Source organism: Ruditapes philippinarum, unplaced genomic scaffold (assembly GCF_026571515.1).
Source record: "Ruditapes philippinarum isolate M1 unplaced genomic scaffold, ASM2657151v2 ctg203_1_1_1_1, whole genome shotgun sequence".
Classification (NCBI taxonomy): domain Eukaryota; kingdom Metazoa; phylum Mollusca; class Bivalvia; order Venerida; family Veneridae; genus Ruditapes; species Ruditapes philippinarum.
Window position 1 is genome coordinate 90131 of NW_026859499.1, and position 27039 is coordinate 117169.

Consider the following 27039-nt stretch of genomic DNA (forward strand, 5'->3'; position numbering starts at 1 on the left):
TGGTTTACTAATAACGTTGCCGATTCTTATTGGCTCAAAGTACTTTTGAATGTTTAGCGACTGGCAAATTTCATTTTAGAGTTAACATACAAAAGTCTATAAATACAGACGGTAACTTCAGTTGAGCAGCTTGTTCAACCGTAAAACACGGACTAACAACGTTATAATTAGAACAGTAGCTCAACCCTAACTAAAATCAGCCAAACAGCTGAAATCCGTCAAAATTTAAGTATTCTGTTAAATAAATATACCACTGAAACATTTATTAGAATTTACGTGAAACACTTACATATACCCCTTCTTTAACAACTTTACATTAATGAACTCATTGCAATAACAATACCAATGGTAATAATTGATTTGTTTTACAGTATTTAATATACTAGTTTTATACAAATATTTATCAGATCTTGATAAATAAGATTAACTGTACTTGAGCGTTTTAGTATAAGTGTTTATATCATTTTTTCGTTAATTAAGTTGTATGGTTAATAACCGTACCATTCAACTTCAGTAGCCTTAAAAGTGATCCTGACAGTGACAACGGTAACAGTACAATTTTGAAATCATTATTAATATATAACCTAAATTATTTTATTCAATTCATTTATAAATCAAAATATTTCAAAAGTATATTACAGCGACTTGCTGTAATTAAAGGATGTAATACAATATGACTGGCGAAATATACTTCAGAATTATAGGGAAAAGTAAGAAACCTATTCAACTGTATTTTGTTGATATTTGCCGTAACACAGGGCGATGAAACGTTAAAATATATGCTTATATCGTATGTTATGGCCATAATATTGATTTAAACTTATGATTAAAATATACTTGAAATGCGGAAATCACAATACTTGTACATTTGTAAATGATTTAAAAGTCAAAGTTTTTGTCAATACACGATGTAGCTTAAGTGTAGGCTGATGTTTTTTTTTAAATATCATTTATTTCTAAAAGAATATCATGAGCTCTACTTACTAGTATCATAATTGATAAACAGCGTTTTGACATATATATGACAGATGGTCAATTCCCGGTATATACAATATAGACTTCTTAATATGATATGGCAGTGGTTCATTCCAAAACCTTTTTCGCTATAATTGTAATGTCTTAATTTTTTGTACAAATACTTTAATTAAGTAGTTTAAGTTTTACACCTACATTATTAAATCAAAAATATTTGGAAACCATCAACTTCAAAAGCAACTCCGTCAGAAATAATATGCAAGTCTTTTTTTATTTCTTAAAAAAACCTACATGACACATCCGTAACAAAAAACAGGACTTAGATCTATTCGAAAATTAATCTGACGAAATGAAATCTGAACAAATTAATTTCACATAAACTTTAAGTTTCTAGTGACTCACCACTACATTATAGGTGTACAGATAACAGGCAATTGTGAAAAATATCAAAAATATATATTAAAAAGATAAGGATATAAAAAGAGTTGATCGATGGACAGACAATGCATTTATGACCATGTTTGTTTTATATCATTTTATGTATCATCAGAAGTAAATTAGAAACATCATGGTATCAATTCGTTTCGCATAAATTTATAATAGCATGTTTTGCGTTTCAATGAATTTAATTTTAAAATTATCATAATATTAATCATACATAATTTCGCTTGCTTTATAGGTCATGTCCCGGGATTTGTATTTATCAAATACAAATCCCGGATTTATCGGTAACGACGATCAATCTCTCGCGAGTCGCCATCTGTTTTTTTTTCTCTCTGAGCGATACGATTTGACATCAGCAACATTTATGTCTACAATTATGTTTCTGAGAACTTTAATGAAAAATCTGCCCCGTCTCCTCAATTTGGATTACTGTATATAACCATATTTACAAATAAAATGTTACCCAAGAAGAAAATTTGATAAGCTAAACTTGGATTATGTTAGTTATCATCGTTTGAACAGAACTGTTTTGAGTCGCCCCCTGACAATTACGAGAAGCTATAGTTTGAGAAAACCCTTTATTCATGTCTCATTTTCGCTTTCACATCTTTTTTTAAAGAATTTTTACGAGTTGATTTATCCTGAAGATTATTATATTTAAGGAGTAATAACTCACATCAGGATTACATGTAAGCATGTTATTTAATAATTTATAAATAATTGTTTTTACTTTTGAGATAATAGAATTGATCAATTATTTGCTTTTTCCTCGAGCTATTTTTAGAATACAGCAGCTTCATCGCTGCTATTTAGAACACTTTACAAACTATGAGATTAGCATTCTCTCCATATTTATGAGATTATTGTTTAAAAATTATATATAATGTTATAGTTTTGGAGGCTTATAATGAAACAAGAGAAGTTGTTGTATTAAGTACTGTTGTATATGAAGTCATCTCTTCCTGTTTTATAATTTGCATTATTTGTGTTTACTGTATATATAGCAATAAATTTTGTCAACTTATAACATCTTTTCTACTGTCCGAACCGTAAAATAAACTTTAAAAAGAAAAACAAATATGAATAAAAAAAGAATAATATGAATATAAATTTGCTAATTTTGTGCATATTACAAAAATAAAAACATACATTTTATATGCGGCTGACTTTTAACTTAATACTGTAAGAATTATCCTTAAATAAACTATTTTAGGTTCTTTGGTGCACACTGTCAAATTTGAATTTTAGAAAGCTTTACTATATTGTTAGCACGATATTTTTGGAGAGAAAAAAAACCCAGAAGTATTGATACAGCCATGTCGGCGTTGACGTTGTCCGTAAATTTGTACCTCGATCATAACTTTTAAGTTCTTGATGAATTGTCTTCATACTTGGCCACAACAACCCTTGGGAAAGACTTTCAAGTCCTGACTAACCTTGACCTTCAGTCATAAATGACTAAAATAAATGACCTTAAATAGACCTTGACTGTCAAGGTGAAATTAATAAAATTCTCTTGTTTTTTTCCTGTAACTATAACTTTGGTTGTTATTGAATCATGTCGGAAAAAAATAAAAATCTCTGAAACAGCAAGGCAAACAACTTTGATATTCATTTCATTGTTTTGTGTGACAAATCTCTCCAAAGTCTGTACCTTAGTCAAATTTGACTGTATCAAATGTGTTTCTTGATTTTAACATAAAAGCAATAAATGCCTTCTTGTTAAAAAAAAATTAGCTTTAACGTTTAGAAACATGTAAATAATTTGTTTCATGGTCAAGTTGATCACAACCAAGTTAGTTCAAATTTTAACCCTGCAGCCCCTTGGGGGACATTGGCTTGCTTAAGTAGACTTTCCATTTTCTGTCATAGACAAAATTGGCTGACACTAGATATTTAGTATCTTCTCACTTTGTATGAAATTCTCTTACTCACTTGGATCAAGGTCAAAGTCAGCTAACGATGGAATTTGTGCCCAACATAGAGGCTCTGTTTTTGGTTATGTAAGATCTTTCTTGGATGTCAACTGTGGGTTTTGGTTTGAGATCAGTTTTGTCAAAATGAAGACCACAGAGGGTTAAAATATTTTTTAAATCTTTTTCTGATACAGTTGTTAGAATTTATTGTAGAATTATCAAAGATCATTGAATTTGAAGTTACATTCTTTTGTGAGCAATTGTTTTATAAACATGTACATTGTGTAAAAAATGACATTAATGCTACTGTAATATTAGATAATATACAGTGAGTAAAGTTGCATTTGTTATTTGTACTTAATTTGAATATTTATTTGTCTTGTATCAGTAACAATGTTTTAACATATCTATACACGGAGATACAACCAAATAAGAGTCTTAAACAGACATAGTAAAAGTATGTAGGCAAATATTGGGACTCGATGCAACTGGCGCAAGTTCCTTTGATTAGGCCTTTCTCAAATTATATGCATACTTTACATTCCATCACCAGAGAGAGGCTAACAGGGCATGAATGTAAACAAAAAATGGCTGACCTGATAAGCCCAAGCGTGTTAAACTTACAGGGAAAATCGCATTTTCATTGTTGTGTTCCACTATGTAATTCAGATTCTAGATTATGATAATACAATTCATTTTCATAAAATACCTAAAGATGTGAGTTTAAAAAAAGAATGGATTGTGAAAATTAGACGAGATGAAGGAGAATATTTCAAGGTAAATTTCCACTTTTTTTTTTACACAAAGCTACTATAGTTTTTTTAATACTCTCCTTAAATATACGGATTTCATAGTGTTTTAAATGATTCATTTTGTTTTTGACAAATAGAAAAATTACTTTTGTTCTAATAATTTATAGAAAAATCACAGGTATATAATTATGTATATCATTTAAGACATTTTTTTTGTTGCCTCCAGAATCTTTATCAAATACCGTATTTATACTAAACAGAACTAAAAGTCATTTTATTGTACTATTTCAGATCAATAGGACAACAGTTGTTTGTTCGAAACATTTCACACGAGAAGATTATCGATCATGGACACCAGTTCGAAAAATGTCTAAAGAAAACAGCTGTACCCTCAGTATTTGACTGGAGTAGTAACAGACCAGCAAGACGAACATTGAAGAGGAAGATTTTGTCAGATAAAGGTATAAAACAAGATTGTCAAACTTGTTTATTGTATATTTTTTCACATTGATTTAATTTCAGTCATTGTAAAGAAACACATTTGACAGATTATATGATATTGAAAAAAAAATATATATAAAACATATACCAGAAATGCTACAATTCGTGCTTCCAAATCTGAATAAAACGTATATATATGTATGTTTCAGTCCTACCATAGATGGCAGTCATACCATGGCCGCAGATGGACAAATGGAATTAGAACAGCCTTTAATTGCAACACTCTTAACATAACAGATGAAAAAGAAATTATAACAAAGTTGAAAGAAGAATTACAGAAAACTAAAGAAGAAAACAAACAGTTAAAATATCAATTTGATGTGGAACGTTTTGGTACAAACAGATTTTCAAATGATGACAGTTGCATATCTTTTTATACAGGATTTCCAACATATTTATCTTTCATAACATTTTTTCAATGTAATACAACCATCAGCAAAAAATATGAAGAGTGCTTACTATGAAGCAAGTGAAACTATCAGCTTAGCTGGTCGAAAGAGAGGGATGCAATTAGTTGATGAAATGTTTATGTTTTTCTGTCGCCTTCATGCTGGTTGTTAGAAAAAGACTTAAGTGTTAGATTCAATTGTTCAGTACCTACAGTTAGTAGAAAATTATAACATGGGCAAACTTTCTATATTTTATACTAGCAGATATTCCAATTTGGCTTTCCAGAAATACAATCCAAACATTAATGCCAGAAGAATTCAAAGCACTGTATCCTCGAACGCGTGTAGTAATTGATTGTACTGAACTGAGAACACAACACCTTCTTCACTTGTGCTTAAACTCTCAAGCGTTTTCAAATTATAAAGGGACAACAACAGTTAAATATTTGTTAGGCATTGCCCCACATGGTTCGGTAACATTTGTGTCCACACTATTTACAGGGTCAATGTCTGATGTAGAAATTACGAAATTGTCAGGTCTGTTGGAACTTATTGAGCCTGGAGATGATATTATGGCTGATAAAGGTTTTACTTTAAAAAAAGGTACTGCAGGAAAAAGGAGCCACATTAAATATTCCTGTTTTTTAAGCAACAAAAGACAATTTTCTGTGAGTGAAGTAGAAAACACCGAACAAATTGCTGGACTGAGAATACATATTGAACGTATTGACAGAAGAATAAAAGAAAACCATTTATTTGACACACCTATACCTCTGTCATTGATTGGCTCTATAAATCAATTATGGACAGTGGCATGCCTGACAGCAAATTTTAAAGGACCACTTGTTAAGTCATGGGCGTCATAATTTAAATAAAATGGTTGAAAAAGAAATCATCTACTTTGTCTTTTACATTGTTCCACAAGTCAGTGTTAAAATATATTGTTTCACAATGACTGTCATTTGTACACCAGACAAACAAATCACACCATTGTAATCCTGTCACCGCCAGCTGTGCAAGAATTTGGTAGTAATATATATGATTCTTATTTAATCTTAATGCCCCTGTTGCATCTTTTTGCAAAATAAGATGCCTCCAAAACACTAGAAACCTGTGGGCACTTTATTTCAAGAAGACCAAAGGGTGGTGTCATTGCAGTATTGTAAACCTTGCGATCAGGGCTTGCAGCTAACCAAGGTGCCCAAACATTAACAACAACTCCACATGGGTAGATGTTTACGTTTGATTTTTGTACAGAATATGCATTAGCCGCTGCTGGCTCAGAAGCTAACCCTTTTCTCATGGCTTCTGTTGTTACACGTCGGGTCGATTTCAACCGCTGTACCAAGCTTGACGGCTCCTTTTTCCGTTTGTAAATTCCTCCAATTTTGGAGGCAGTCAATCTGTTTTTTCTGATCTTAAACCACATCGGAGTTTGACTTTGTAATCGAGTTTGTTTTTCAAATCTTGCAGACTCGTTCATGGTAAGTTTCAAGTTTTCGAGGCTTGTTGATTTTTTTTCGTCTAGAACAACATTGTATGAATTACGCATAAAATTTGATGCTGGCAGTTGTGGAAATTCAACTCCGTCATATACATTAATAATATATCCAGAATCCAGTTTTTGTTGGTAGCTCAAAACAGACCCTTTTGGCGATTTTCCAAATTTGGTATCTACCATTTCAAAATCTTTTGCTTGCATAGCTGGTAACATCAGCATATTTGGTACAGCGGCAGAGAATATCTCAACATGTTCATTCCAGTTAATATTTTGTCCCCGGATTGGATTGTATAAAGTTGATTGAATATTTCTTGGAATGTTTGAAGAAGTGCTACTACTTGCTGCTGCCTTTCCCGAATAACCTCTTACTTCAAGGTCCTGTACAGCCTTGCCTTGAATTTTCATTCCTCTGGGTACATGGAATGTCTGGGGCTGGCTTGTCCTGGCAACATCTTCTGGAAGTGCCTTATACCCTAATGATTTGTAATTTGCCAGCTGGTACAGGGTTCCAACAACATGGCCACATAATCCAGTCAAGCCCACTGGACAAGTGCAATGAGCAAATGACACTTCATCTTCTCCTTTAGATTTGAATGATATCTGCAATAAAATGATTATCACTGGTTACATACAAGGTATAAATACATTTATTACATAAATATGATTATGTATGTTTTGAATATTTGATACTGCCATTATATAGCATTTTGTATTTCTTTCTTTACAAAATAAATTTGTTATTACATTGCTTAAAACACCACCATGTGATAGTACTGACATTTCCTTGATATGTTTAAGACAGGGGATGTGATATTTTTAAATAAAATATTACCTTTACTTGATGAGGCTGCTCATTCTTTCTTTGCGATCTGTAACATTTACCAGTTACTTGACAGCCATCAATAATTTTTGACACTGTAATACAATGTGAATTAACATATTTAATAAAACTTAAACAACATATTTAGGGGAAGTATGGTACAGGAATTCAGCATCCTTTTGTTTACATCTATTATCAGTTAATTGCTTATACACTTGACCAACAATTTGGGTTAGCAATAAAAAACTGATAACACAGATAATATTTGTATAAGTTGCAAATTTATAATAACTGGGAATATGAGAAATAGCTTGGAAATATTATATACTTTAACTCACCTCTAAGGTCTTGAATATAGCCTTCACTGTAGTATTTAAACCCTTTGTTGATTGATTTATCTCCAGAAGATTTTTTGTTACATTTAATATAGTTTTCAACAAAAGTGAATGTAATTAATGGTACAATATCAAGATCTCGATCACTGTAGGAAAACGCTTCAGCCATATTTCTATGAAATGTTTACATACAGGTATAAATGCTTGCCCTGTTAGCCTCGTTCTGGGAAATCTATGAATATGTATGAAGTAATATTAAGAAGGGTCTATGAGCTCAAGTGTTCTTATTTTAGAAGACATAAATATGGAGGGTACAGTGTAACATTACAAAACTTAATAAAATATGTCTGTTTTAACTGTTATCATAGATAAGAGGATGTTATACTTTAACATTAACTGTACTGTACATTGTAAGCTTTGAGGAATACTAGTGAAATTGAGCAGCGGGTATGAGTGTACATTTATAAATGGTCTCATATGTGCGTTATTATTAACATACTGTTATTTAAATTTTCAATACAGTTTTGTCACCAACTATAAAGAAGGTGATTTCATATCATGTAGGTCGTATGTGTATATTGAAACTTTCACTATGATCGGGTCAATATTGATGCACACGACCAAATTAAATTGACAGTAACTAAGTCCAGCTCCTCCGGAAGATATGATCATTTATTTGAACAGCAACACCTGATTTTCTCCCTGATGTATATAATGGTCTCATCGGCCTCCCATGCATCAAAATAGTAAAAATCACAAAAATCGACTTGCATACATCATTCTGTGAATTTTATAGGTCACCTTTTGACAGGTAATAATCTTTTAAGACACAAATGGTGACATGTCCTCGGTCGTACTGCCATTGCCTGAAAGGGTGGATAGGCCCTCATTAAGCATAGAACATAAACAAACACATGCACAAGTGAGTATGTAAATTCATATTTATAAGAGAAGATAATCTGCATAAATATTATGTCAAATAAAATGCCAACATGAACTTCATTATCTACAAAAGCGACTTGCTATAAATGATGACAGGCGAAATATACTTCAGAATTATAGGGAAAAGTAAGAAACCTATTCAACTGTATTTTGTTGATATTTGCCGTAATATAGGGCGATGAAACGTTAAAATGTGTGCTTATATCGTATGTAATGACCATAATATTGATTTAAACTAGTGATTAAAATATACTTGAAATGCGGAACTCACAATACTTATACATTTGTAAATGATTTGTGCCTTAAAAGTCAAAGTTTTTGTCAATACACGATGTAGCTTAAGTGTAGGCTGATGTTTTTTTTTAATATCATTTATTTCTATAAGAATATCATGAGATGTACTTAATATCATAATTGATAAACAGCGTTTTGACATATATGTCAGATGGTCAATTCCCGGTATATACAATATAGACTTTTCTTAATATGATATGGCAGTGGTTTCATTCAAAAACCTTTTTCACTATAATTGTAATGTCTTATTTTTTTGTAAAAATACTTTAGGTAGTTTAGGTTTTACACGTACGTTATTAAATCAAAAATATTTTGAAACCATCAACTATCAAAGTAACTCCGTCAGAAATAATATGCAAGTCTTTTTTTATTTCTTAAAAAAGCTTACATGACACATCCGTTAGATCTATTCGAAAAGTAATCTGACGAATGAACAAATGAATTTCACATAAACTTGAAAATTTCTAGTGACTAGCCACTACATTATAGGTGTACAGAGAACATGCAATTGTAAAAAATATCAATATATATATATATATATATATATATATATATATATATATATATATATATATTCATGTTGATGGACAGACAATTCATTTATGACCATGAATGTTTGTTTTATATCATTTTATGTATCATCAGAAGTAAATTAGAAACATCTGCATCATGGTATCAATTCGTTTCGCATAAATTTATAATAGCATGTTTTGCGTTTCAATGAATTTAATTTTTAAATTATCATAATATTAATCATACATAATTTCGCTTGCTTTATAATGTATAATTAGGTGGTCATGTCCCGGGAGTTGTATTTATCAAATACAATCCCGGATTTACGGGTTACGACGATCAATCTATCGCGAGTCGCCATCTGTTCTTTTTTCTCTCTGAGCGATACGATTTGACATCAGCAACATTTATGCCTACAATTATGTTTCTGAGAACTTTAATGAAAAATTTGCCCCGTCTCCTCAACTTTGATTACTGTATATAACCATATTTACAAATAAAATGTTACCCAAAAAGAAAATTTGATAAGCTAAACTTGGATTATGTTAGTTATCATCGTTTGAACAGAAATGTTTTGAGTCGCCCCTGACAATTATGAGAAGTTACAGTTTGAGAAAACCCTTTATTCCAGTCACTATTTTCGCTTCACATCTTTTTTAAAGAATTTTTGCGAGTTGATTTATCTTAACGATTTTTATATTTAAAGAGTATTTACTCACATCAGGATTACATGTAAGCATATTATTTTAATTATTTATTAATAATTGTTGTTGTTTTTTCTTTTGAGCGAGAATTTTCTTTTTTCTTCGGGCTTTTTTAGATTACACCAGCTTCATAGCAGCTGTTGATATTGAATATTTAGAACACTGATTAGCAGTTTCTCGGTATTTATGAGATTGTTTAAAATTTATATATTATGTTATAGTTTAGGAGCCTAATAATGAAACAAGAGAAGTTTTATTGATTCATGTGTATGTAAAGCACTGTTGTATATGAAGTCATTTCTTCCTGTTTTATAATTTGCATTATTTGTGTTTACTGTATATAGCAATTCATTTTGTCAACTTATAACATCTTTCTACTGTCCGAACCGGAAAATAAACTTTAAAAAGAAAAACAAATATGAATAAAAAAAGAATAATATGAATATAAACTTGCTAATTTTGTGCATATTACAAAAATAGTACATTTTATATGCGGCTAACTTTTAATTTAATACTGTAAGAATTATCCTTAAATAAACTATTTTAGGTTCTTTGGTGCACACTGTCAAATTTGAATTTTAGAAAGCTTTACTATATTGTTAGCACGATATTTTTGGAGAAAAAAACCCAGGAGTATTGATACAGTCATGTTGGCGTTGACGTTGCCGTTGTCCGCAAAGTTTTACCTCGATCATAACTTTTAAGTTCTTGGTGTATTGTCTTCATACTTGTCCACAACAACCCTTGGGAAAGACCTTCAAGTACCTGACTAACCTTGACCTTCAGTCATAAATGACTAAAATAAATTACCTTAAATTGACCTTGTTGTCAGGTGAAACTAATGAAATTCTCTTGTATTTTTGCTGTAACTATAACTTTTTTATTTATGATTGGATTTACTTCATATAAAGATACAACATCTTTTATGTCAGGACCTTCATGAATACCAAACTAAAATTGACCTTGACTTATGTATGACTTTGATCTTGAAGGTCAAAATATTTAATTTTCACTGATTATCGCTATAATTGGCTGTAACTTTGTAATTAATACTTGAACAAAACAACCCTTTGAACAAGACATTCTAAAGATTTAACTGAGTCTGACCTTGAACTTTAAATGACATTGACCGTTAAGTTTTTTATTGAATTTTGATTAAGTTGTCATAATTTCGTTATTTATGCACGGATTTGATTCATATGTGGACAGAAAAACACTTGTGACCAAACATACATGTGGCATAATTTAGACATGACCTTGACATTTAAATGACATTTACGTCAAATGATTGAATTTTGATTATATTTTGATAACTTTTTCATTCATCAATGGAAAGGATTAATACTTGGACAAAACAACAAGTGTAATTAAATAGGCAGACCTATCTAACTTAAAAAAAGGAAAACATATTTTATTTCTTTTATTTCTTTTCAAATATTTGTTTAAATCGTTTATTTGTTGTTTTTTTTAGAGAAAAAATTAAAAAAAGTCGAGTGTTGTTCCTGTCCAGCGATTGCTTTTACTGTTTCAACTTGAAATAAAATGCTTTCTTTTTTATTATTTTACGACGCTGGCTGAATTCTTCAACACAGATGGATCTGTTTTTAGGGGCATTTACCCCAAATAAAACTTGAATATTTTTCATATAGAATATGGTATGAATAAACATTAACCTGCAAAATGTTTTAAATTAATTGTTATACTCTTTAAACTTCTTGTCGGTTTTTGTATACACAGCATGAGCCCAATTTACAAATATAATAATCACACATTATCTCTTACACAATTATAATTTAATGTTTTGCAACATTCTGCGTTTTATATTTAATTTATTATTTATATGGTTAAAAGCAAACATTTCTTTATTACTGATATCTGGAATAAAAATATGGGATAAGGAAGTCTACATAATTGTGTTCTAATCAGAGAAAAAAAGTTGTTTCCATACAGGCATGCGATATAACGGAAATAAGTGCTTAAGATGCCTTTTATTAACATACATAGTACATGTATAATCCGCGCACGATAAACAGAAGTTTCTTCATATTTATTTATAGTACGGATATTTATTTATAGTACGGAACAGTCCATCTTAATACTACATGTATTAGGCACATCTTAATGATTGTATATTTGACAATTGTGAAAGTAAATATCGCAATAGCTCAATCGGTAGAGCACGAAGTTCAGAAGGAACCTACTCTACGAGTAACAGGTTTCAATCTTTTTCATTTTTTTTTATTTTTTCTCCTTCATGCACGAAACTACATAATGATCCTTCGATTTGAACCATGCGACAATGTGACATCGCGACAACACGCCGCACGACAATGCGCCGTGTGCGTACATCGTTAGCGACAGGACCACAAGACGAAAGTCCGACAACGCGCTGTTTGGGGCTTTGTCACTAGCACCAACACGACCCACAAAAGCGTTCCAAATCAGCCACCATACTTTCATATTAATTAGCGGTCTCACTTACTATGCTATAGTGTCAAACGAAGATAAGTACAATTATTATTGAAAAAATAAAATTAGTTCCTGAAAAATTACTTAAAACTGAAATTGATAAGTATATGATACCACACAACTTCATTCAATAGTATAAACTTATTTTTGATTAACCTCAGGGAAGGGCCCACGATAAATTGTGAGAACTTTTGTATGTACACCTGATAATATCTGTAAAATTATGAAATTGAATATTGTGTGTATATTTATACATTTATACAATAAAATATTATCAAACTATGATAATAAGTCATAAAATATTATTTGTATTAATTTTAATGTAATTATTTGGTTAATCACTTGCTGTGAGCAATTAAAAAATGGACTGTGCTTGCTGGTATTTTCAAAATTGACGATACCTTTTTTTCCACCTTAACACAGCGTGCGCTCATAGTGAATTATTGTGAATCCCTCTGTCCGTCTTCATACGTCGACATTCCTTTAATCATTATCTTCTGTGAGATAAACCAAACTAAATAGTAATGTTACTAAGGTCACAAGGATAAAGAAGGGGTTTAAAAAATGCCTAAATTTAAGTATTTTTCTTTCCGAATGTACAAGGCCGAGAGCTTTGGTATGTGGAAAAAAAAAAAATCTCAAACAGAGGTATCCCTCTGAAGCTCTGAATATGAAAATTGCATATTCGGTTTGATTCAGTCTTTTTATGAGAGAAAATGAAACAAAGTGCAATATCCCTTATGCCCCCCCCCCGGCACCGGCTTAACCGGTATTCAGTTTTCAACACTTTCGAGCTGGAATCAGTGTTCGCAATGGACCAGTAAAATGTAGCAACGCTGAAATACAGGAAATCTTCTGCCAAAAATATATAAAGTATATTAAAACATCTTTTTTTCTGAAACCTTAGATTGCTTTATAATTGGTGTGAAACATTATCCAATAAATTTCGATTCATTATATAATTATCATACCAAATTCTTAAAGGGTATAAAGCTATATCTCATGAAGTGTTTAAAGTGTTTTAAATTTATAAAAGGTAAAAATTTGTTTTTATATATCGTTGGATTTTCGAAAGAGTTGTAACATTGAAAGTCTCTGTTATGTGAAACACATGGATAGTGTACGTAAACAGAGTTATATGTTCCGAAACAAACATTATACTGCCATGTTAATAGGGTGTTACCTCCTGACCTGCTGAATTTCTTAAAAAGACTTCTCTAGCTTTCATATTGAAACAGTCTATTATCAATTTTTGGGATATCAAGTTAAAAATCTAGTCAGTCAACCAACAGTTTAGAGCCTAGTCAGACTGTGTGGATGTGCAGGCTGGTTGGCTCTAAACAGATGGTAAAGGATAATCAATTTTGATTTCAGCATGGTAAGAGTTAAGATACGACCAGCCTGGTGGGCACAATAAGAAACTGAAAAATTGACAACATAGGTCAGTTAAACGCGGTCAAGGACATCTGAGTGTATAAAATGTACTGTACAGTTTATGAGTTATGGAGACTTTTCTTAACAAAAGATTGAACGTAAGAAGGCTTTTTTCAGAAATAAGGAAACTCTAAGTAATATCATCCATATGATTTTTTTTATTATTGTTAAGAAAGAAATAAATAGAGGATATTTGTTTAGTTCAGTGTAAGATCGGAATATATTTCACCGAGTGAGCACCAAAAGGTGCGCCACTCGTGAAATGTGAACTTTTGGTGTTCACAAGGTGAAATATGTTTCGATCTTACATTAAACTAAACAAATTTTCTTTTTATTACATGCAAAGAAACGTTTTGAAAAGACATTAAACCTAATACTGAATGAAAAGCGCGCCAAATAATAATACAACGTGACGTCATTTACGACGTCACGTCATTAAGTTGGTACCCAGTACTGTGTACGCTGGTATTTGACTGAAACAACGTAAGGGGCTTAAATTCAAAACAGTGAAATTATCAAAGTGGTAATTTCGCTGTTTCAAACAATGAAATTACCAGTTTTATATCACTGATATATTTCTATAAACCAATGAAAAGCATGTAAAAATATCATTAAACTAGTCACAAAAGGAAGAAGATATTGGCTGTTAAGGAATTTGGCATTGTCCAACTTTTTCTAAACTACATACGAACACACGCGCACACGCACACACACACGCACGCACGCACGCGCGATCGCACACACGCACAAACACACACACACACATAGCTTTATACACTTTAATTATGACCTGTATATTGAATATTAAACGTTTCTTGTTGTTGTCTTTTTAAGAAAAACATGCCCATGGTTATCTGTTTGGAAGAATGACTTCAACAAAGCCTGCGCGATATGGTCATTTGGTGGTAGCTATTCGTCACTGTGGAGTAACTTTAACAAAGGAATTATTCCTGAAAAGAGTCAGGGATAAGACACCTGGAGAAACTGACCATGCTTGGAATGTAGATGATTTTTTAAGGGAACATAAAACAGAATTGCTCAAGCATAAGCAGATAAATGCAAACAGATATAAGTTTTACCCCAGGAGTAAGAAAAAAGCAAATATCAGTGAGTGGGACTTGAGCACGCTTTGCTTCCTACTGTTAAAATTCTGCGATCTGAGACCAGAGACGCGCCAAGACATATCTAGTTTGCAAGATTTAAGAAACAACGTCATTCATTTTGGAGGTACTGATGACATTTCAGCAGACATATATGAAAGTTATATCGAAAGGTTGAAGGGCATCACTGACAGGTGTACAAAAGAGCTTGACAACCATCAGCTTAAGTCAGAACTAGAAAATGTCATTTTAAATGACCAAAACATTCAAGAAGAAGACGTTGAAGAAGGAGAAGAAGAATTAAAACAATGGTTTTACGAAGAACAAAGTTTTCAAGTTGGAATTGCAATTGAGAGCGATGGAAAGGGTATTGAATTTTCTTTTTCAATGACTTTCATCAATGATTTCTAATGAAGTTAATGATCATATTGCATCATCTAAGGTGTACCGTGTCTTTATATAATAACTTCACTTTCCTTGGCATAAATATATTTTTTATTTTTCAGATGTTGACGAAGTAAAGACAAGCTTGTTGAATTATCATTTGAAATTTGAAGAAAATCATCGGTCGACAAATATTGAGATGTGTAAAACGATTAATACTTTCTCTCGGGTTCACAACACATGTTCAATTATCGTTTTTAAATATTTATAAAATATGTCATTAAGGAAAAACTGTAAGTGATAATTAACCAGGTTGTAAATTAATTTTTATGCTTAAACATTTAATTTCTGAAGACTTGTTTCAACGAAACAATAAACTCTCTTTGGCGTACGTGGTCAAGTGGGTAAGGTCATTGACTTCAAATTATTTACCCCTCACCGATGTAGGTTTTCATTCTTTCAAGTGATGAAACTAACTAGGAAATTTACGGAACGTCGATGGTTCTACTCAGGTGTCTGCCCGTGCCTGAAATTATGCAAGAGTGGGGCACTAGAGGGTCTTACTCCAACAGTAAAGCTAGAAAGTCGCTATGTGACATTAACATTCTTGGTGCGCCGTAAAAGTAAAACCGAACAAAAGAAATAAAAGAAATTCTAGGAAAGAAATTAAATGTTTTTGATGTTATAGGTAGAAATAACAAATCATAATCTTTTATTATAGCAATATCGGTTGGTATTTGTTGGATGGCTGGAAACAAAAATTCAAAAGAACTTGCAGCAGCTCAACAAGACTTATCATCGGGAACAATTTCCCCTGGAGAATCGTCAGCAAGAAGAACCTTACGAATAAATATAGAGAAGATCTCAGACGACGTTCGTAAAATGGGAGATCCTGATGTTGAGAACGTTGGACCTGGTTCTATTATATTCAAGTTCACATGTTCCTCAGTAACATCAGTGATATACCTTCTAGATTACTTTAGTGGACCAATAATAGGAAGAAGATTGCAAGATATGTCAAAAGCAATTGAAGAAATGGTTGAAGACTTCGTGACTTTGCAAGTATATATTCCTAATAATGTATACGAGGAAATAATCAAAACGTTAGGTATGTCACAGTTCGTTGTTTTCATATTTACATGCAAACTATCTTTGTTTTGTAATTTTTGAAGTACATGCAATAACGAAGTTTGCATTATCTTTATGATAGTATTCCAAATGAATCAACTAGACATAAATGATTTTTGAATTTTGAATGCCTGCTTTGATATTTTGTTTAATTTTTTTTGTAATGAAGATACTTCATTTTAGTTGCGAATTATTAGGATACGATTTTACCTAATCATAATCATAAGAACAATGATTATAATCATAATAATAGTAAGTATAGTAATAAGAATAATAATAAATATAATAGATCGATTGACAGAAGGCAAAATGAACAATCAATTTATATCAGTGAAACGGGTGTAAGTTTTCCAAAACTCATTCCAGATGCTGTGTTATCAAATGAGGAAAATTTAGGAGCTGTGGGGTACAAAAGGCAAAAGTTAAGCGCAAAGGTATTTGTATATTGGTCGTCATATTTTTATTCAAAATAGATATTTAGCCGTTCGTTTTTTTGGCTTATTACGGGGAAGGTATTTAAGATAATGGTTATGTTTTTAAGTAAGTAAATACTTTTATGTTGTTGTATTTGGTTATGTATGTCACCATTCAAAATGATCCTCTTGAAAACAAAAATATTTTCCACCATTTCCAGCGCAGTCCTTATTTGTAAATTACTTTTTTAAAATTACCTTTATGTTTCTATTACCCTGTTATAAAACCTTTTAAATAGACACTTGACATTTTCTTCATATTTCTGTCACGCTTTGGTGTTTGCCACTGATAAAAATTGCAATTATCAGACAGACTATCACCGAGCATGTATCCAGCATCACGCTTTCTTTTAAGCTTAATTTTTAATTTAAATTCGAAGTATTATAGTTGAAGTATATGGAAGCCCATAAAGCATGCGATTTTGTTATAATCAAATTATTCCAATCATTGTGTTTTTCCAATATTTATATTTACATATTATATCTGTACTTTATTTTTTTTTGAAAGTAAAGGAATTATAATAAGTACCATGAGTTTAAGTTCTCACTTATGGGTCTTATTCAAGTTTATTTATTTCCTTTTTTGAATAGATTTTCAAGGACCCGCTATATGGCCAGATAGAGATTCATCCTCTATGTTTGAAGATAATCGACACGCCACAGTTTCAAAGATTGAGGCACATAAAGCAATTAGGGACTCTTTATTTAGTTTATCCAGGAGCAAGTCACAACAGATTTGAACATTCTATAGGGTATGCAAGTCTATATCTATATTTATCTATGCATTATGTTTCTCGTTTCTATTTGAAAACAAGATAAGTTATGTTTGAACTAAAAGTAAAACGTTAAAATTGATGTATTTTATAACGAATTTATAGAGTACGTCAATGAACTAATGTATGAATATGTCACGTGTCTTGAAAGCTTTTTGGAGTAGAATACTACCAGTAGTCTGAGGTAGATGGTTTATTCTATTTAATAAATTATAGGGTATGCCACTTAGCCGGAAAGTTGCTAAGAGTTCTTAAAGAACGCCAGCCTGAGCTAGACATCACATCAAAGGATATACTGTGTGTAGAGGTTGCTGCGCTTTGTCAAGATCTTGGTAAGTACCATTTAACATTAAACATAACTAAGATGTCTACAAAAAAGCTGTATTGGAGCCCAATTTGGAGGTACTTGTAATATTTAACCTGTTAACATGCAATATCAAAACAAATTCAAACAAACACAGATCAACAATAATTTGAAATATTTAAAGCAAAATATAGTCCCACAGAATGCTAAAGTGAATGGCTGTTGACTAAAAATCGCGTTAATATCATCAATGAACATAATGATTAAACTAATTGTGTCTTGCACTTTTTATTTTTTATTTGTTTACATAACTTTGGCCCAGACAGCAATTGAACACTGAGGAAAGTGTTTTAACGGATTACTTTACAATTTACTTTCTTTTGATTTTACAAATGTATTTTTGCATTATAGGCCAGGGTCCATTCTCTCACGTGTTTGAACAAAAATTCATACCATCATATATGTGTCCTGGTGATGAATGGAGGGTAACATTTTTTCTTTGTTTATCTACACCTTAGTATGCTTACATTATCCTTTCGGTGATATTACCTATGATAAGAATACTCATATACTCATAATAGAGTATTAAATGATTATGTGCACTGGGTCTATGACAATGGAAACCAGGAGAAATTAACTCTGCAACGTAATAATACCGGTATATAGATGCTTTACCTTGTGCCATATCTTGTTGTTTTTGTTTGGGGTCCTGCTGGGCTCCTTGCAGGTGGCCCTGTATTGCTGGGTTGCGTTAGGGTTTCGTTTATTTTTTGAACGCCGCCATTCTTTCTTAATCTTGTTTTTCATTCATTTATTATGTGAAAAGTGAAAAACGTAAATGATTTAGAGAACTAATTGCCTGTTCATCACGGCAAGTAAAAACTGTAGGTGTGTTGGTTTTAGAATAAGTTGAGATAATTTGGATTATTTAAAGCAGCACGCCTCCAGATTTATGTAAATTTAAATAAAATTTTTGGAGATGTATTTTAAAGTAAAGTAATTTGAGTTGAACAAATAAAGTAATTTACATATTGCAATCGGCAAATTTTTTTTTTTAAATCCACGAAAATTACCAAAAAGTCGTCAACATAATAAATTATGCAAAAAATAGTCCTTATTGCATTTGTAACGCAGTAGAAATATGGTGATAAAATACTGCAAAATCAGGGTTAAATCGAACATATCATGTAAAATATAAATTGGATCTTGAGAATGTTTTTATCTTTCTTAAATGTTTAGAACATTTTTCTCAATATTGATTTTCTTGAAATATTTTGGATCATCTGGATGCGTACAGCTTTAATTGTATTGTTTTAAGATATAGATATTTAAGATATTGATAAATATCGTTCAATATAAATGAAAATTGTTTTGTTTCATTTAGATGAAGATTTCCTTACATAAACAAATTTATTTTTTCTCCTCAAAATGAACAGATCTCCTTATTTACTCATTTTCATATAGAAGGAAAATAGTTTATTTCACACCACATATGCTTAAAGGTATGACAATTATGATTGAACGTCTAATATATCACCAAATTTAAAAATATTATGACGATAACGCTGTCTGTAGGTTTAATATCAAACGAATTTTTAGCACGAGATGACCTCAGTGAAGATGTTTGAGCAAATGTTAAGTGAAAACAATGGTCAACTGTATGATGACTTCAAGTGGATGATACCTAGTTTTGAAGACAGAGATATTACATTCATAAAAGAACTCATCGGTGTTCGTCCGAACATTAATGAAGACGTTAGTATAATAAAATAATTTCTATTAGGTATATAATCGTACATTTTTATACAACAGAGCTTGTATTCATGAAAACTTTATTGTATTTAGTCCGGTGTTTTAACTTATGTAATAAACATTTCTTAGTCCAGTGTTCAGTTGTATAAGCACGTTTTTAAGTAAATAAATTCGTTTCATAAAAACACCTCACTATTTATTTTCATATTTTTGTTTATACCAGACTTTATTTAAAATTGTATCATGAAATAGAAAAAGAAATCTTGTAGAGTTGTTTATTGTTAAAATGTACATTAGTGTAATGTATAGTTCTGGTGGGTCGAGAGTGTGTTTTGTGAAGTGCGATTTTGTTTTGTTGAAATCTTTTGCGATATCTCTAATGAACAGACTCAATCAAACCGAGTCTTTAATTTTCATATAATGTTGACATTTCATTAAATCTGATAGTTATTCCTTTTAACCAGATTTTTAACATCGTTTGATAATATCTATTCTTCTATTCATTTTAGAATTGGCCTTACAAAGGACGAAACAAGTTGAAGAGCTTTCTTTATGAGGTATTTTTACTGAAAGTTAAAACAAGTAAAATATACTTCTGTAAAATCACGCAGTTAACGTACTCATATGGATATATTTGGAGATACCTTTATCAGAAAGTGTCTCCGTTGTATAACAAAATGGATTTTTTAAGAATACAGAAAGAAACGTTCCTTAAATATTCAACGACTATATTTAATAAGGTTTAATGATTCTTTCACGAATGCGCCGCTCGCTTTATAGGAAATTAACAGAAAAATCCTTCCAATTTTAAAATTTTCTCACTTTCAATTTTTGGCATTTTTATAAAGATACCAACAACCTTTGGACTGCTGACAAATAGCCAAGTTAAACTTTATACGTTTTCAGATTGACGGCAGTCTAATGTAGGTATAATTTGTAACTTGAAATTGTATTTTTAGTACAGAATCAAATAGAGAAAAACAGAATCCCTTAGAAATCAACTATCAATATTCCACGTTTAAAACGTGATCCTTGATCTGGTTGAAAGCATACACATGAATTAAGGATGAGTGTGTCTAGAATCTCTTTTGGCATATATGTAAATAGTAAAGTAATGCATTTTTTAAGAACATAAGAACATACATATTCCTGCTATAGTTTTAAATCAGCTTGTTACTTTTTAAATCTTACAGAATGTATATGTATGTCAATGTGTGTAAACGAAGCTTTCCTGGTTTTTCTGAAGAGTCGATGTTAATTAATTCATATGGTCAGTGTGTTTTAATGCAGGTAATATCGAACCCCGTGACAGGGATAGATGTCGGTATATGGGACAGTATAACCCGAGACAGCTACATGTTAGGGATGGATATTGCTTGTGACCATGATAGATGCATACAACACGCGCGGGTTCTTACTGCAGACGGAAGAAAACAAATCTGCTACAGAGAAAAGGTAAAATTGCTAATGATACTATCATATATTGAGAACAAGAATATTCTTTCAATATAAATCTATGCTTTTGTTTTATTGTTTCATAAACATCTTGTGTCATTCATGTTTTGTGTCCGACAATGGGCTCTCAAATAGATCACATTTGCAATAAAACGTTAAAATTATCACAAATGCAAAACATGACTTGTTTACTTTTATTTAGTATGCCGATATTTAAATTACAAATTATCAAAATGTTATTATATTTGTGACTCGTATCAAAATGTTAAGGTGTTTAACTGAATTAATGTACTAAGGAAAAATGAGCATACTGAAATGATATATCATAAATAACTTAATCTTAAAAGTTACAACTTAAAAGCACAAATTAACATTTCAGGCAGCACAGAACTTGTATGATATGTTTTATGCAAGAAGTAGTCTATTCAGGAGAGCATACCAGCATAAGACACACAACATCATTGGACTAATGTACGTCTAACAAATCCATATTATTCACAAAATAATAAATTTCAATAGTTTCAGATTTCTGATGAAATGAAATTTGATACTTTTAAGTTTGTAACGATGCAATGCTTTTTCAAAATCACATATGATTTGATAATCTCAGATATTAATTTCTATAAACAACTGATGAAATAATAGAAAAATGGATTGAGATTTATCATTTAAAGATAAGATATCTTAACTTGTTGCATTTCAGGATATGCAATGTATTGCGTGATGCAAATGATCACATTTCATTTGTTGGAGAAAACGGGTAATGTACTCTCATTCAACTTGAATCATTTAACTTAAATATAGAAGATTGTGTTATTCTGCTTTTTAAATAAGAGTCTTCTTAACATATTATTGTGCTTAAATCTCGTGCATGTAGACAATAGCAATCAATTGACATATTTTCTGAAAACTATTAATGTTATGAGCATTTCAAGGTGATTGATATTAATTTCGTTTGGAATAGATTTTGTTCATGTGAAAAAGATACATTCTTTGTGGTGTTTAACATATAAAAAATCGTTTATATTGGAAAATATAACAAATGCATACAATGTGTATTGTGGATATTTGTATCACATGTCTTGTATGTGCTACATTTTGAAAAATATCATGAATATGTAATATTGTAAACTGACGAGTACGAACCAGCTAAGTGCTTCATTTTGCACTTCTTTGATGACATTTTCAGAAGTTTTCAATTCTTTCAGGTTTGACTATTCAAAGAAACCTTTTGTTTATTTTATGTTTTTAAAGGGCCAGGGTGAAAATGTCTGACACAATCTACGATATGAAGGCTTACACACATTTAACTGATGACGTCATTCAAAAGATACAGCGTTCTTCAAAAAAGAGTCTTGAGAAATCAAAATCTACCTTAGAAAGAATAATTCGCAGAGATTTCTACAAATGCATTTGCCAAATACAAGTTAAGGTGACGAAGGTAATTAAAGGATATTGTGTAAAAAGTTCTTGCTAACCATGTCATATCATGTACCAATACGACAGAAAGAAACACTGTCCGTGGTACTTGCATGTCTTTTACAAATTAAGTATGTAACTGTGAAACTATGACACAATTACATTAATATCATTATCTCAAAATTAATATCATTATCTCAAAATTTAAAATGTAGTTTAACATTGAGAGGATATAGTAATTGGATGAAAAACTTCGACGATAGACGTACATTTAACTCTCGTGAATTGTGCGTAGTCGAATTATTTTGCCTCTTACAACCATAGGCGCATCAAAACACATTAAAAATGTCAAGATATAGTACCGAAATAACCGCATGAAAGTGTTACATGGTAAAATACAAATGAATAAAAAAACGCTTTTCTTCAAACCGAGGTAAGATCTAAGGTATTGTTTAGTGTAGAAGTTAGACCCGTAGTCCGTACAGTATTTAAATCAAAGCACAGAAGGCGCTGAATTAGTTTGGGTCTCAGAATGTCAGAAAGGTGAAGGTTGTGAGATTATAAAACAATTTGTTTTTGTATAGTGCCACCAATGTTTTCCAGCGTTTTAATTGTAGTAGATTAGCTATAAGACTAATTGCAACACTAAAATTCAATCCAATGTTTATTTGACTTAAACAATTTGAAAAAAAAATGAGTTACCTTAACTGGAATTTGAACTCCAGACCTCTCGCTTCAGCGCGCAAACCTCTCGGCCACGGTGAATTTACATGATAACGGCTTGAAGAAAACCATATTATTCTACATTAGGGTTTGTAACGACGCTAACTGTTGTTTAACACTTGTGTAAATAATCATGGCGTTTACTATAAGCATGTATATCTATAAAGAATACAACAATGTTAGAAATCTTCGACCATTCGAGAATTATTTTGCTTGAAAATGAATGCGCCTGTCATGTGATCATATTTACGCAGTGATCTCCCCTGAATTTTTTGGACTTAGTGTTACATATAAAGGGAAGTAACCGCTTCAAAAAAGCGGACTACTTTCGGCATTTGCAATTAACAGCATAAGAGTCTGACGACCCAAACAAATAAAAACGAGCGGACATCACATTATAACCATATTCATTCCATAAGCTAGCTGGATTGAGGCATTCCGTTACAATTTCTAATTAACTCAAATACAACTATCGGCATGTGAAAAACAATACTACTCTATATAATCCAGTTTTGCCGAAAGATAAAAATATTTTATGAAATCAAAATAACTAAATTTTTTTCAACAGACAAATGTTTCACGTACAAAATATAGATTCTCTGAGATGTTATATTTCTATTAATAAATACTTACTATTTCTTTTTATTTTGTCATAAATAATTAATAATTAATAGGTTGATACATAAGTATTGCACATTGTTTTATATATGTTTATAAAAATCTAAAACGGCATTTCTTGCATTGCAGAGAGGTTGGTTTGAGAAGACATCTGTCCAAGAAAACTTGTTTAACAGGATTAATCAGAAACGAAATGACGTGACAGATTTGTCAGAAATCCTTGAAATAGATGTATGTAAACGCCATGATACAACGATTCTTACATTATATTTCTATAATAATTCAGTGAACACGGAAAGGTCAATACATTAATGTCTGGAAAAATTAAGTTAAAGGCATGATTCAAAACACCTATTTTGATTGCGGTGATATTTCTGCTTACACCCTGATTCAAAGATCCCTAGTTTTATTGTTGTAATAATTCCGCTTACGCCATGATTCAAAGATCCCTAGTTTTATTGTTGTAATAATTTCGCTTACGTCATGATTCTAAGATCCATAGTTTTATTGTTGTAATAATTCCGCTTACGCCATGATTCAAAGATCCTTTTTTTGATATTTGTAATAATTCAATAATGCCTTTATCATTATGATTCACAGGTTGTTAACCTGGATTACGGGAGCAAGGACAAAGATCCAGTTACAAATGTCTGGTTTTTCAAAAAAGGCCACCAAGAAGATATACCTATACGAATTGATAAAGACCAGGTAAATTTACAAAATTCATCAACATAATTTTACTTGCCTTAACATTCAGAATTGTATGTTTTACGTCTAGTCACCTCAATTAGCTTAAAATTTCCTCTTATTATGGTTTCTGATTTGGTGAAAGTTAAAGCGATATTTATTAGAATAGGGCAATGGTTTTCGTTGTCATATAAACAAGACTTTCCATGAACAGGCTCAATCAAACGGAGCCTGCAACAATTTCTATTTTGCCGTGTTGGGCTTTCTTTAGTTTTTTTATTTTATCCAACTTTTTGCAACTTAAAAGTTCAGATATCTTTTTTTTTATTCTTGCAATGATTATGAACTCATGTTATTTTTTAACGAAAGAACAATCTATATACATGTATATATTTAACACATTGTTGTCGTTGTTAAAGGAAAAGAGTTTTATATTGTTGAGTAAATAGTATTTTCCTAACTCGTCATAGGTGTCTTTTGTCTTACCCGACACGTTTGCGGAGCAGTCTGTTCGAGTATATTGTAGTGAATCAGATCCACAGTTATTCGATGTTATTAAAGAATCTTTCGCAGAATGGTGCGAGGAAAATTATATTTCGCAACCAAAGGTTATATTACTTATACTTTTTTATGCCATTCAAAAATATTCTGGGGTATGGTAGTGAATTAAGTTTTGTAAGTAAATTGAATTTCAGTATAACATTTCAATGTTCCGTATTTATTTCCTCAAAAAGTTAAAAATAAAATTTTATCCTGTAGATTTTAAAATATATATTCACATTTTGTCTATCATTTTAGGATTCCTGTGAGCCGTTGGAAAGCTCCTCGGGACATCTTTGAGAAGAATTTTAAGTTGAGTATTCAAGCAGCCATACTGTCACTGTAAATGTCATTTGACAACCTTCATTATCACCGATCCGTGATAAATGATCCAAATAATCTTATAATACGAAAACTTTGCTGTTTGATAATGAAAAAAAAAACACATTATTATGAAACAGCTGACTAACTTCTATTTAAGTTTATAATATCGTCCATGTGCCATAGCAGATGTCCTTATAGCACTTAATTAAGTACCTTCAGTAACATGCTCTTGGAAATGTATTCCAATTTAAAAACTGAAAAAGTTTACTTTGACAGTTTTGGAGGAATTGACCTAATTAAAAACAAAAAGTAAATAAAGGGGCCTAACTTGCAAAGATTATTTTTAGGATTATCTGCCCTTCTGAAATGGTGTTATGTTTTTAAAGGGAACATATTTATCGATATAGAAGTGAATTACTTTGATAGTTTATAATGAAATGGACATTAACAAAAAGGTTAACCAGATATAAAAATTTAAGTTGAAAAAGTGGCATGGCTTTGCAAAACAATAAATATGTTTACCAAGTTAAGAGTGAGTAGCTTTGATAGTTTCTCTGAAAAATGACTTAACAACAAAGACGCCAACGACGACGAAAGGATCATTCAATAGCTCCCCCTTTTTCTTCGAGACGTGCAGCTTCAAATTGGTCAAAACGTTCCTGTCAGATAGACAAGAAATATTCTGGTCCATGCAGACAATATCCTCTGGTGAGCGGTAAAGGGCAATCATGGCCCTCTTGTTCAAAATTTTATCCAATAAATTTTACAGTTTTTCATTCTCGTATACCCCTTTAAAATTACTTTCTTTTAAGATTAACATATATATCATAAGCTTATACTTATTATTGGCTTGGTATTTTTGCATAATAATCAGGCAACTCATTTGATGTGTTATACATGTTTTTAACAGCTTTTTTCATCCACTATGCCTTGTATCTTAGAAATATTCTTGTTGATAAAACTGATGTGTCTTTATTCAACAAAAGAAATAAATGCTGTAAACATGCATTGACAGTTAAAATGTCATTATTTTTGGTAAGATATTTGATTTTGTTTGTTTGTGGTAGCTGTCTGTATGTAGAATAAAATTAATCACCAACTTTTGTTTTCTTACTGTCTTCCTGTGATCCTTTGAGCTCATTCATTTGTATGCTGATAGATGAAAAAAATATATCCTTTACTACATCACAAATAATTTAAAAGGGAATAATAGAAAGCAGTTTTGTACAATAGTTTTTGATACCAAATGTATAATATGATATGGAAACTATTAAATATAGAATGCATATTTAATATTAGGAAAAACTTCCATTTTGTTAAAGCTATAATTATACTTATGTTATGTAGTAAATTATTTTCCGACATATTCA

At 31.1% G+C, this 27039-nt stretch overlaps 2 protein-coding genes across 3 annotated transcripts; one reads left to right on the forward strand and one right to left on the reverse strand.

Annotated features, from left to right (window-relative positions):
- Positions 1 to 1978: 1978 nt before the first annotated feature.
- LOC132756715 (deoxynucleoside triphosphate triphosphohydrolase SAMHD1-like) lies at positions 1979 to 26716 on the forward strand. Of its 2 annotated transcripts, none has more exons than XM_060747846.1 (18): positions 1979 to 2108; positions 14824 to 15456; positions 15596 to 15676; positions 16195 to 16581; positions 16968 to 17035; positions 17666 to 17826; positions 18064 to 18179; positions 18563 to 18636; positions 19751 to 19906; positions 20413 to 20460; positions 21194 to 21358; positions 21738 to 21829; positions 22062 to 22118; positions 22613 to 22799; positions 24248 to 24349; positions 24719 to 24826; positions 25276 to 25413; positions 25604 to 26716. In XM_060747846.1, exons 2-18 carry the CDS (start codon positions 14856 to 14858, stop codon positions 25643 to 25645), a joined length of 2583 nt encoding a protein of 860 aa, XP_060603829.1. In that variant the 5' UTR covers positions 1979 to 2108; positions 14824 to 14855; the 3' UTR covers positions 25646 to 26716. The 2 variants fall into 2 exon arrangements, with proteins under 2 accessions (XP_060603829.1, XP_060603828.1); XM_060747845.1 differs by lacking the exon at positions 1979 to 2108 and adding an exon at positions 9982 to 10114.
- On the reverse strand, positions 6023 to 7931 carry LOC132756720 (uncharacterized). The gene is made up of 2 exons (XM_060747853.1): positions 7311 to 7931; positions 6023 to 7078 (listed from the first exon to the last, which is right to left on the reverse strand). The coding sequence occupies exon 2, from the start codon at positions 6881 to 6883 to the stop codon at positions 6023 to 6025; it is 861 nt and encodes a 286-aa protein (XP_060603836.1). The 5' UTR covers positions 6884 to 7078; positions 7311 to 7931.
- Positions 26717 to 27039: the final 323 nt, after the last annotated feature.

Excerpts from the sequence above, each read along its gene's own strand:
- LOC132756720 (XM_060747853.1), bottom strand. The coding sequence starts at position 6,883 with ATGAAAATTCAAGGCAAGGCTGTACAGGACCTTGAAGTAAGAGGTTAT.
- LOC132756715 (XM_060747846.1), top strand. The coding sequence starts at position 14,856 with ATGACTTCAACAAAGCCTGCGCGATATGGTCATTTGGTGGTAGCTATT. Across the intron at positions 18,637-19,750 it reads GTCCTGGTGATGAATGGAGG|CACGAGATGACCTCAGTGAA; the intron begins GTAACATTTTTT and ends ACGAATTTTTAG. Across the intron at positions 22,119-22,612 it reads TCATTTGTTGGAGAAAACGG|GGCCAGGGTGAAAATGTCTG; the intron begins GTAATGTACTCT and ends ATGTTTTTAAAG.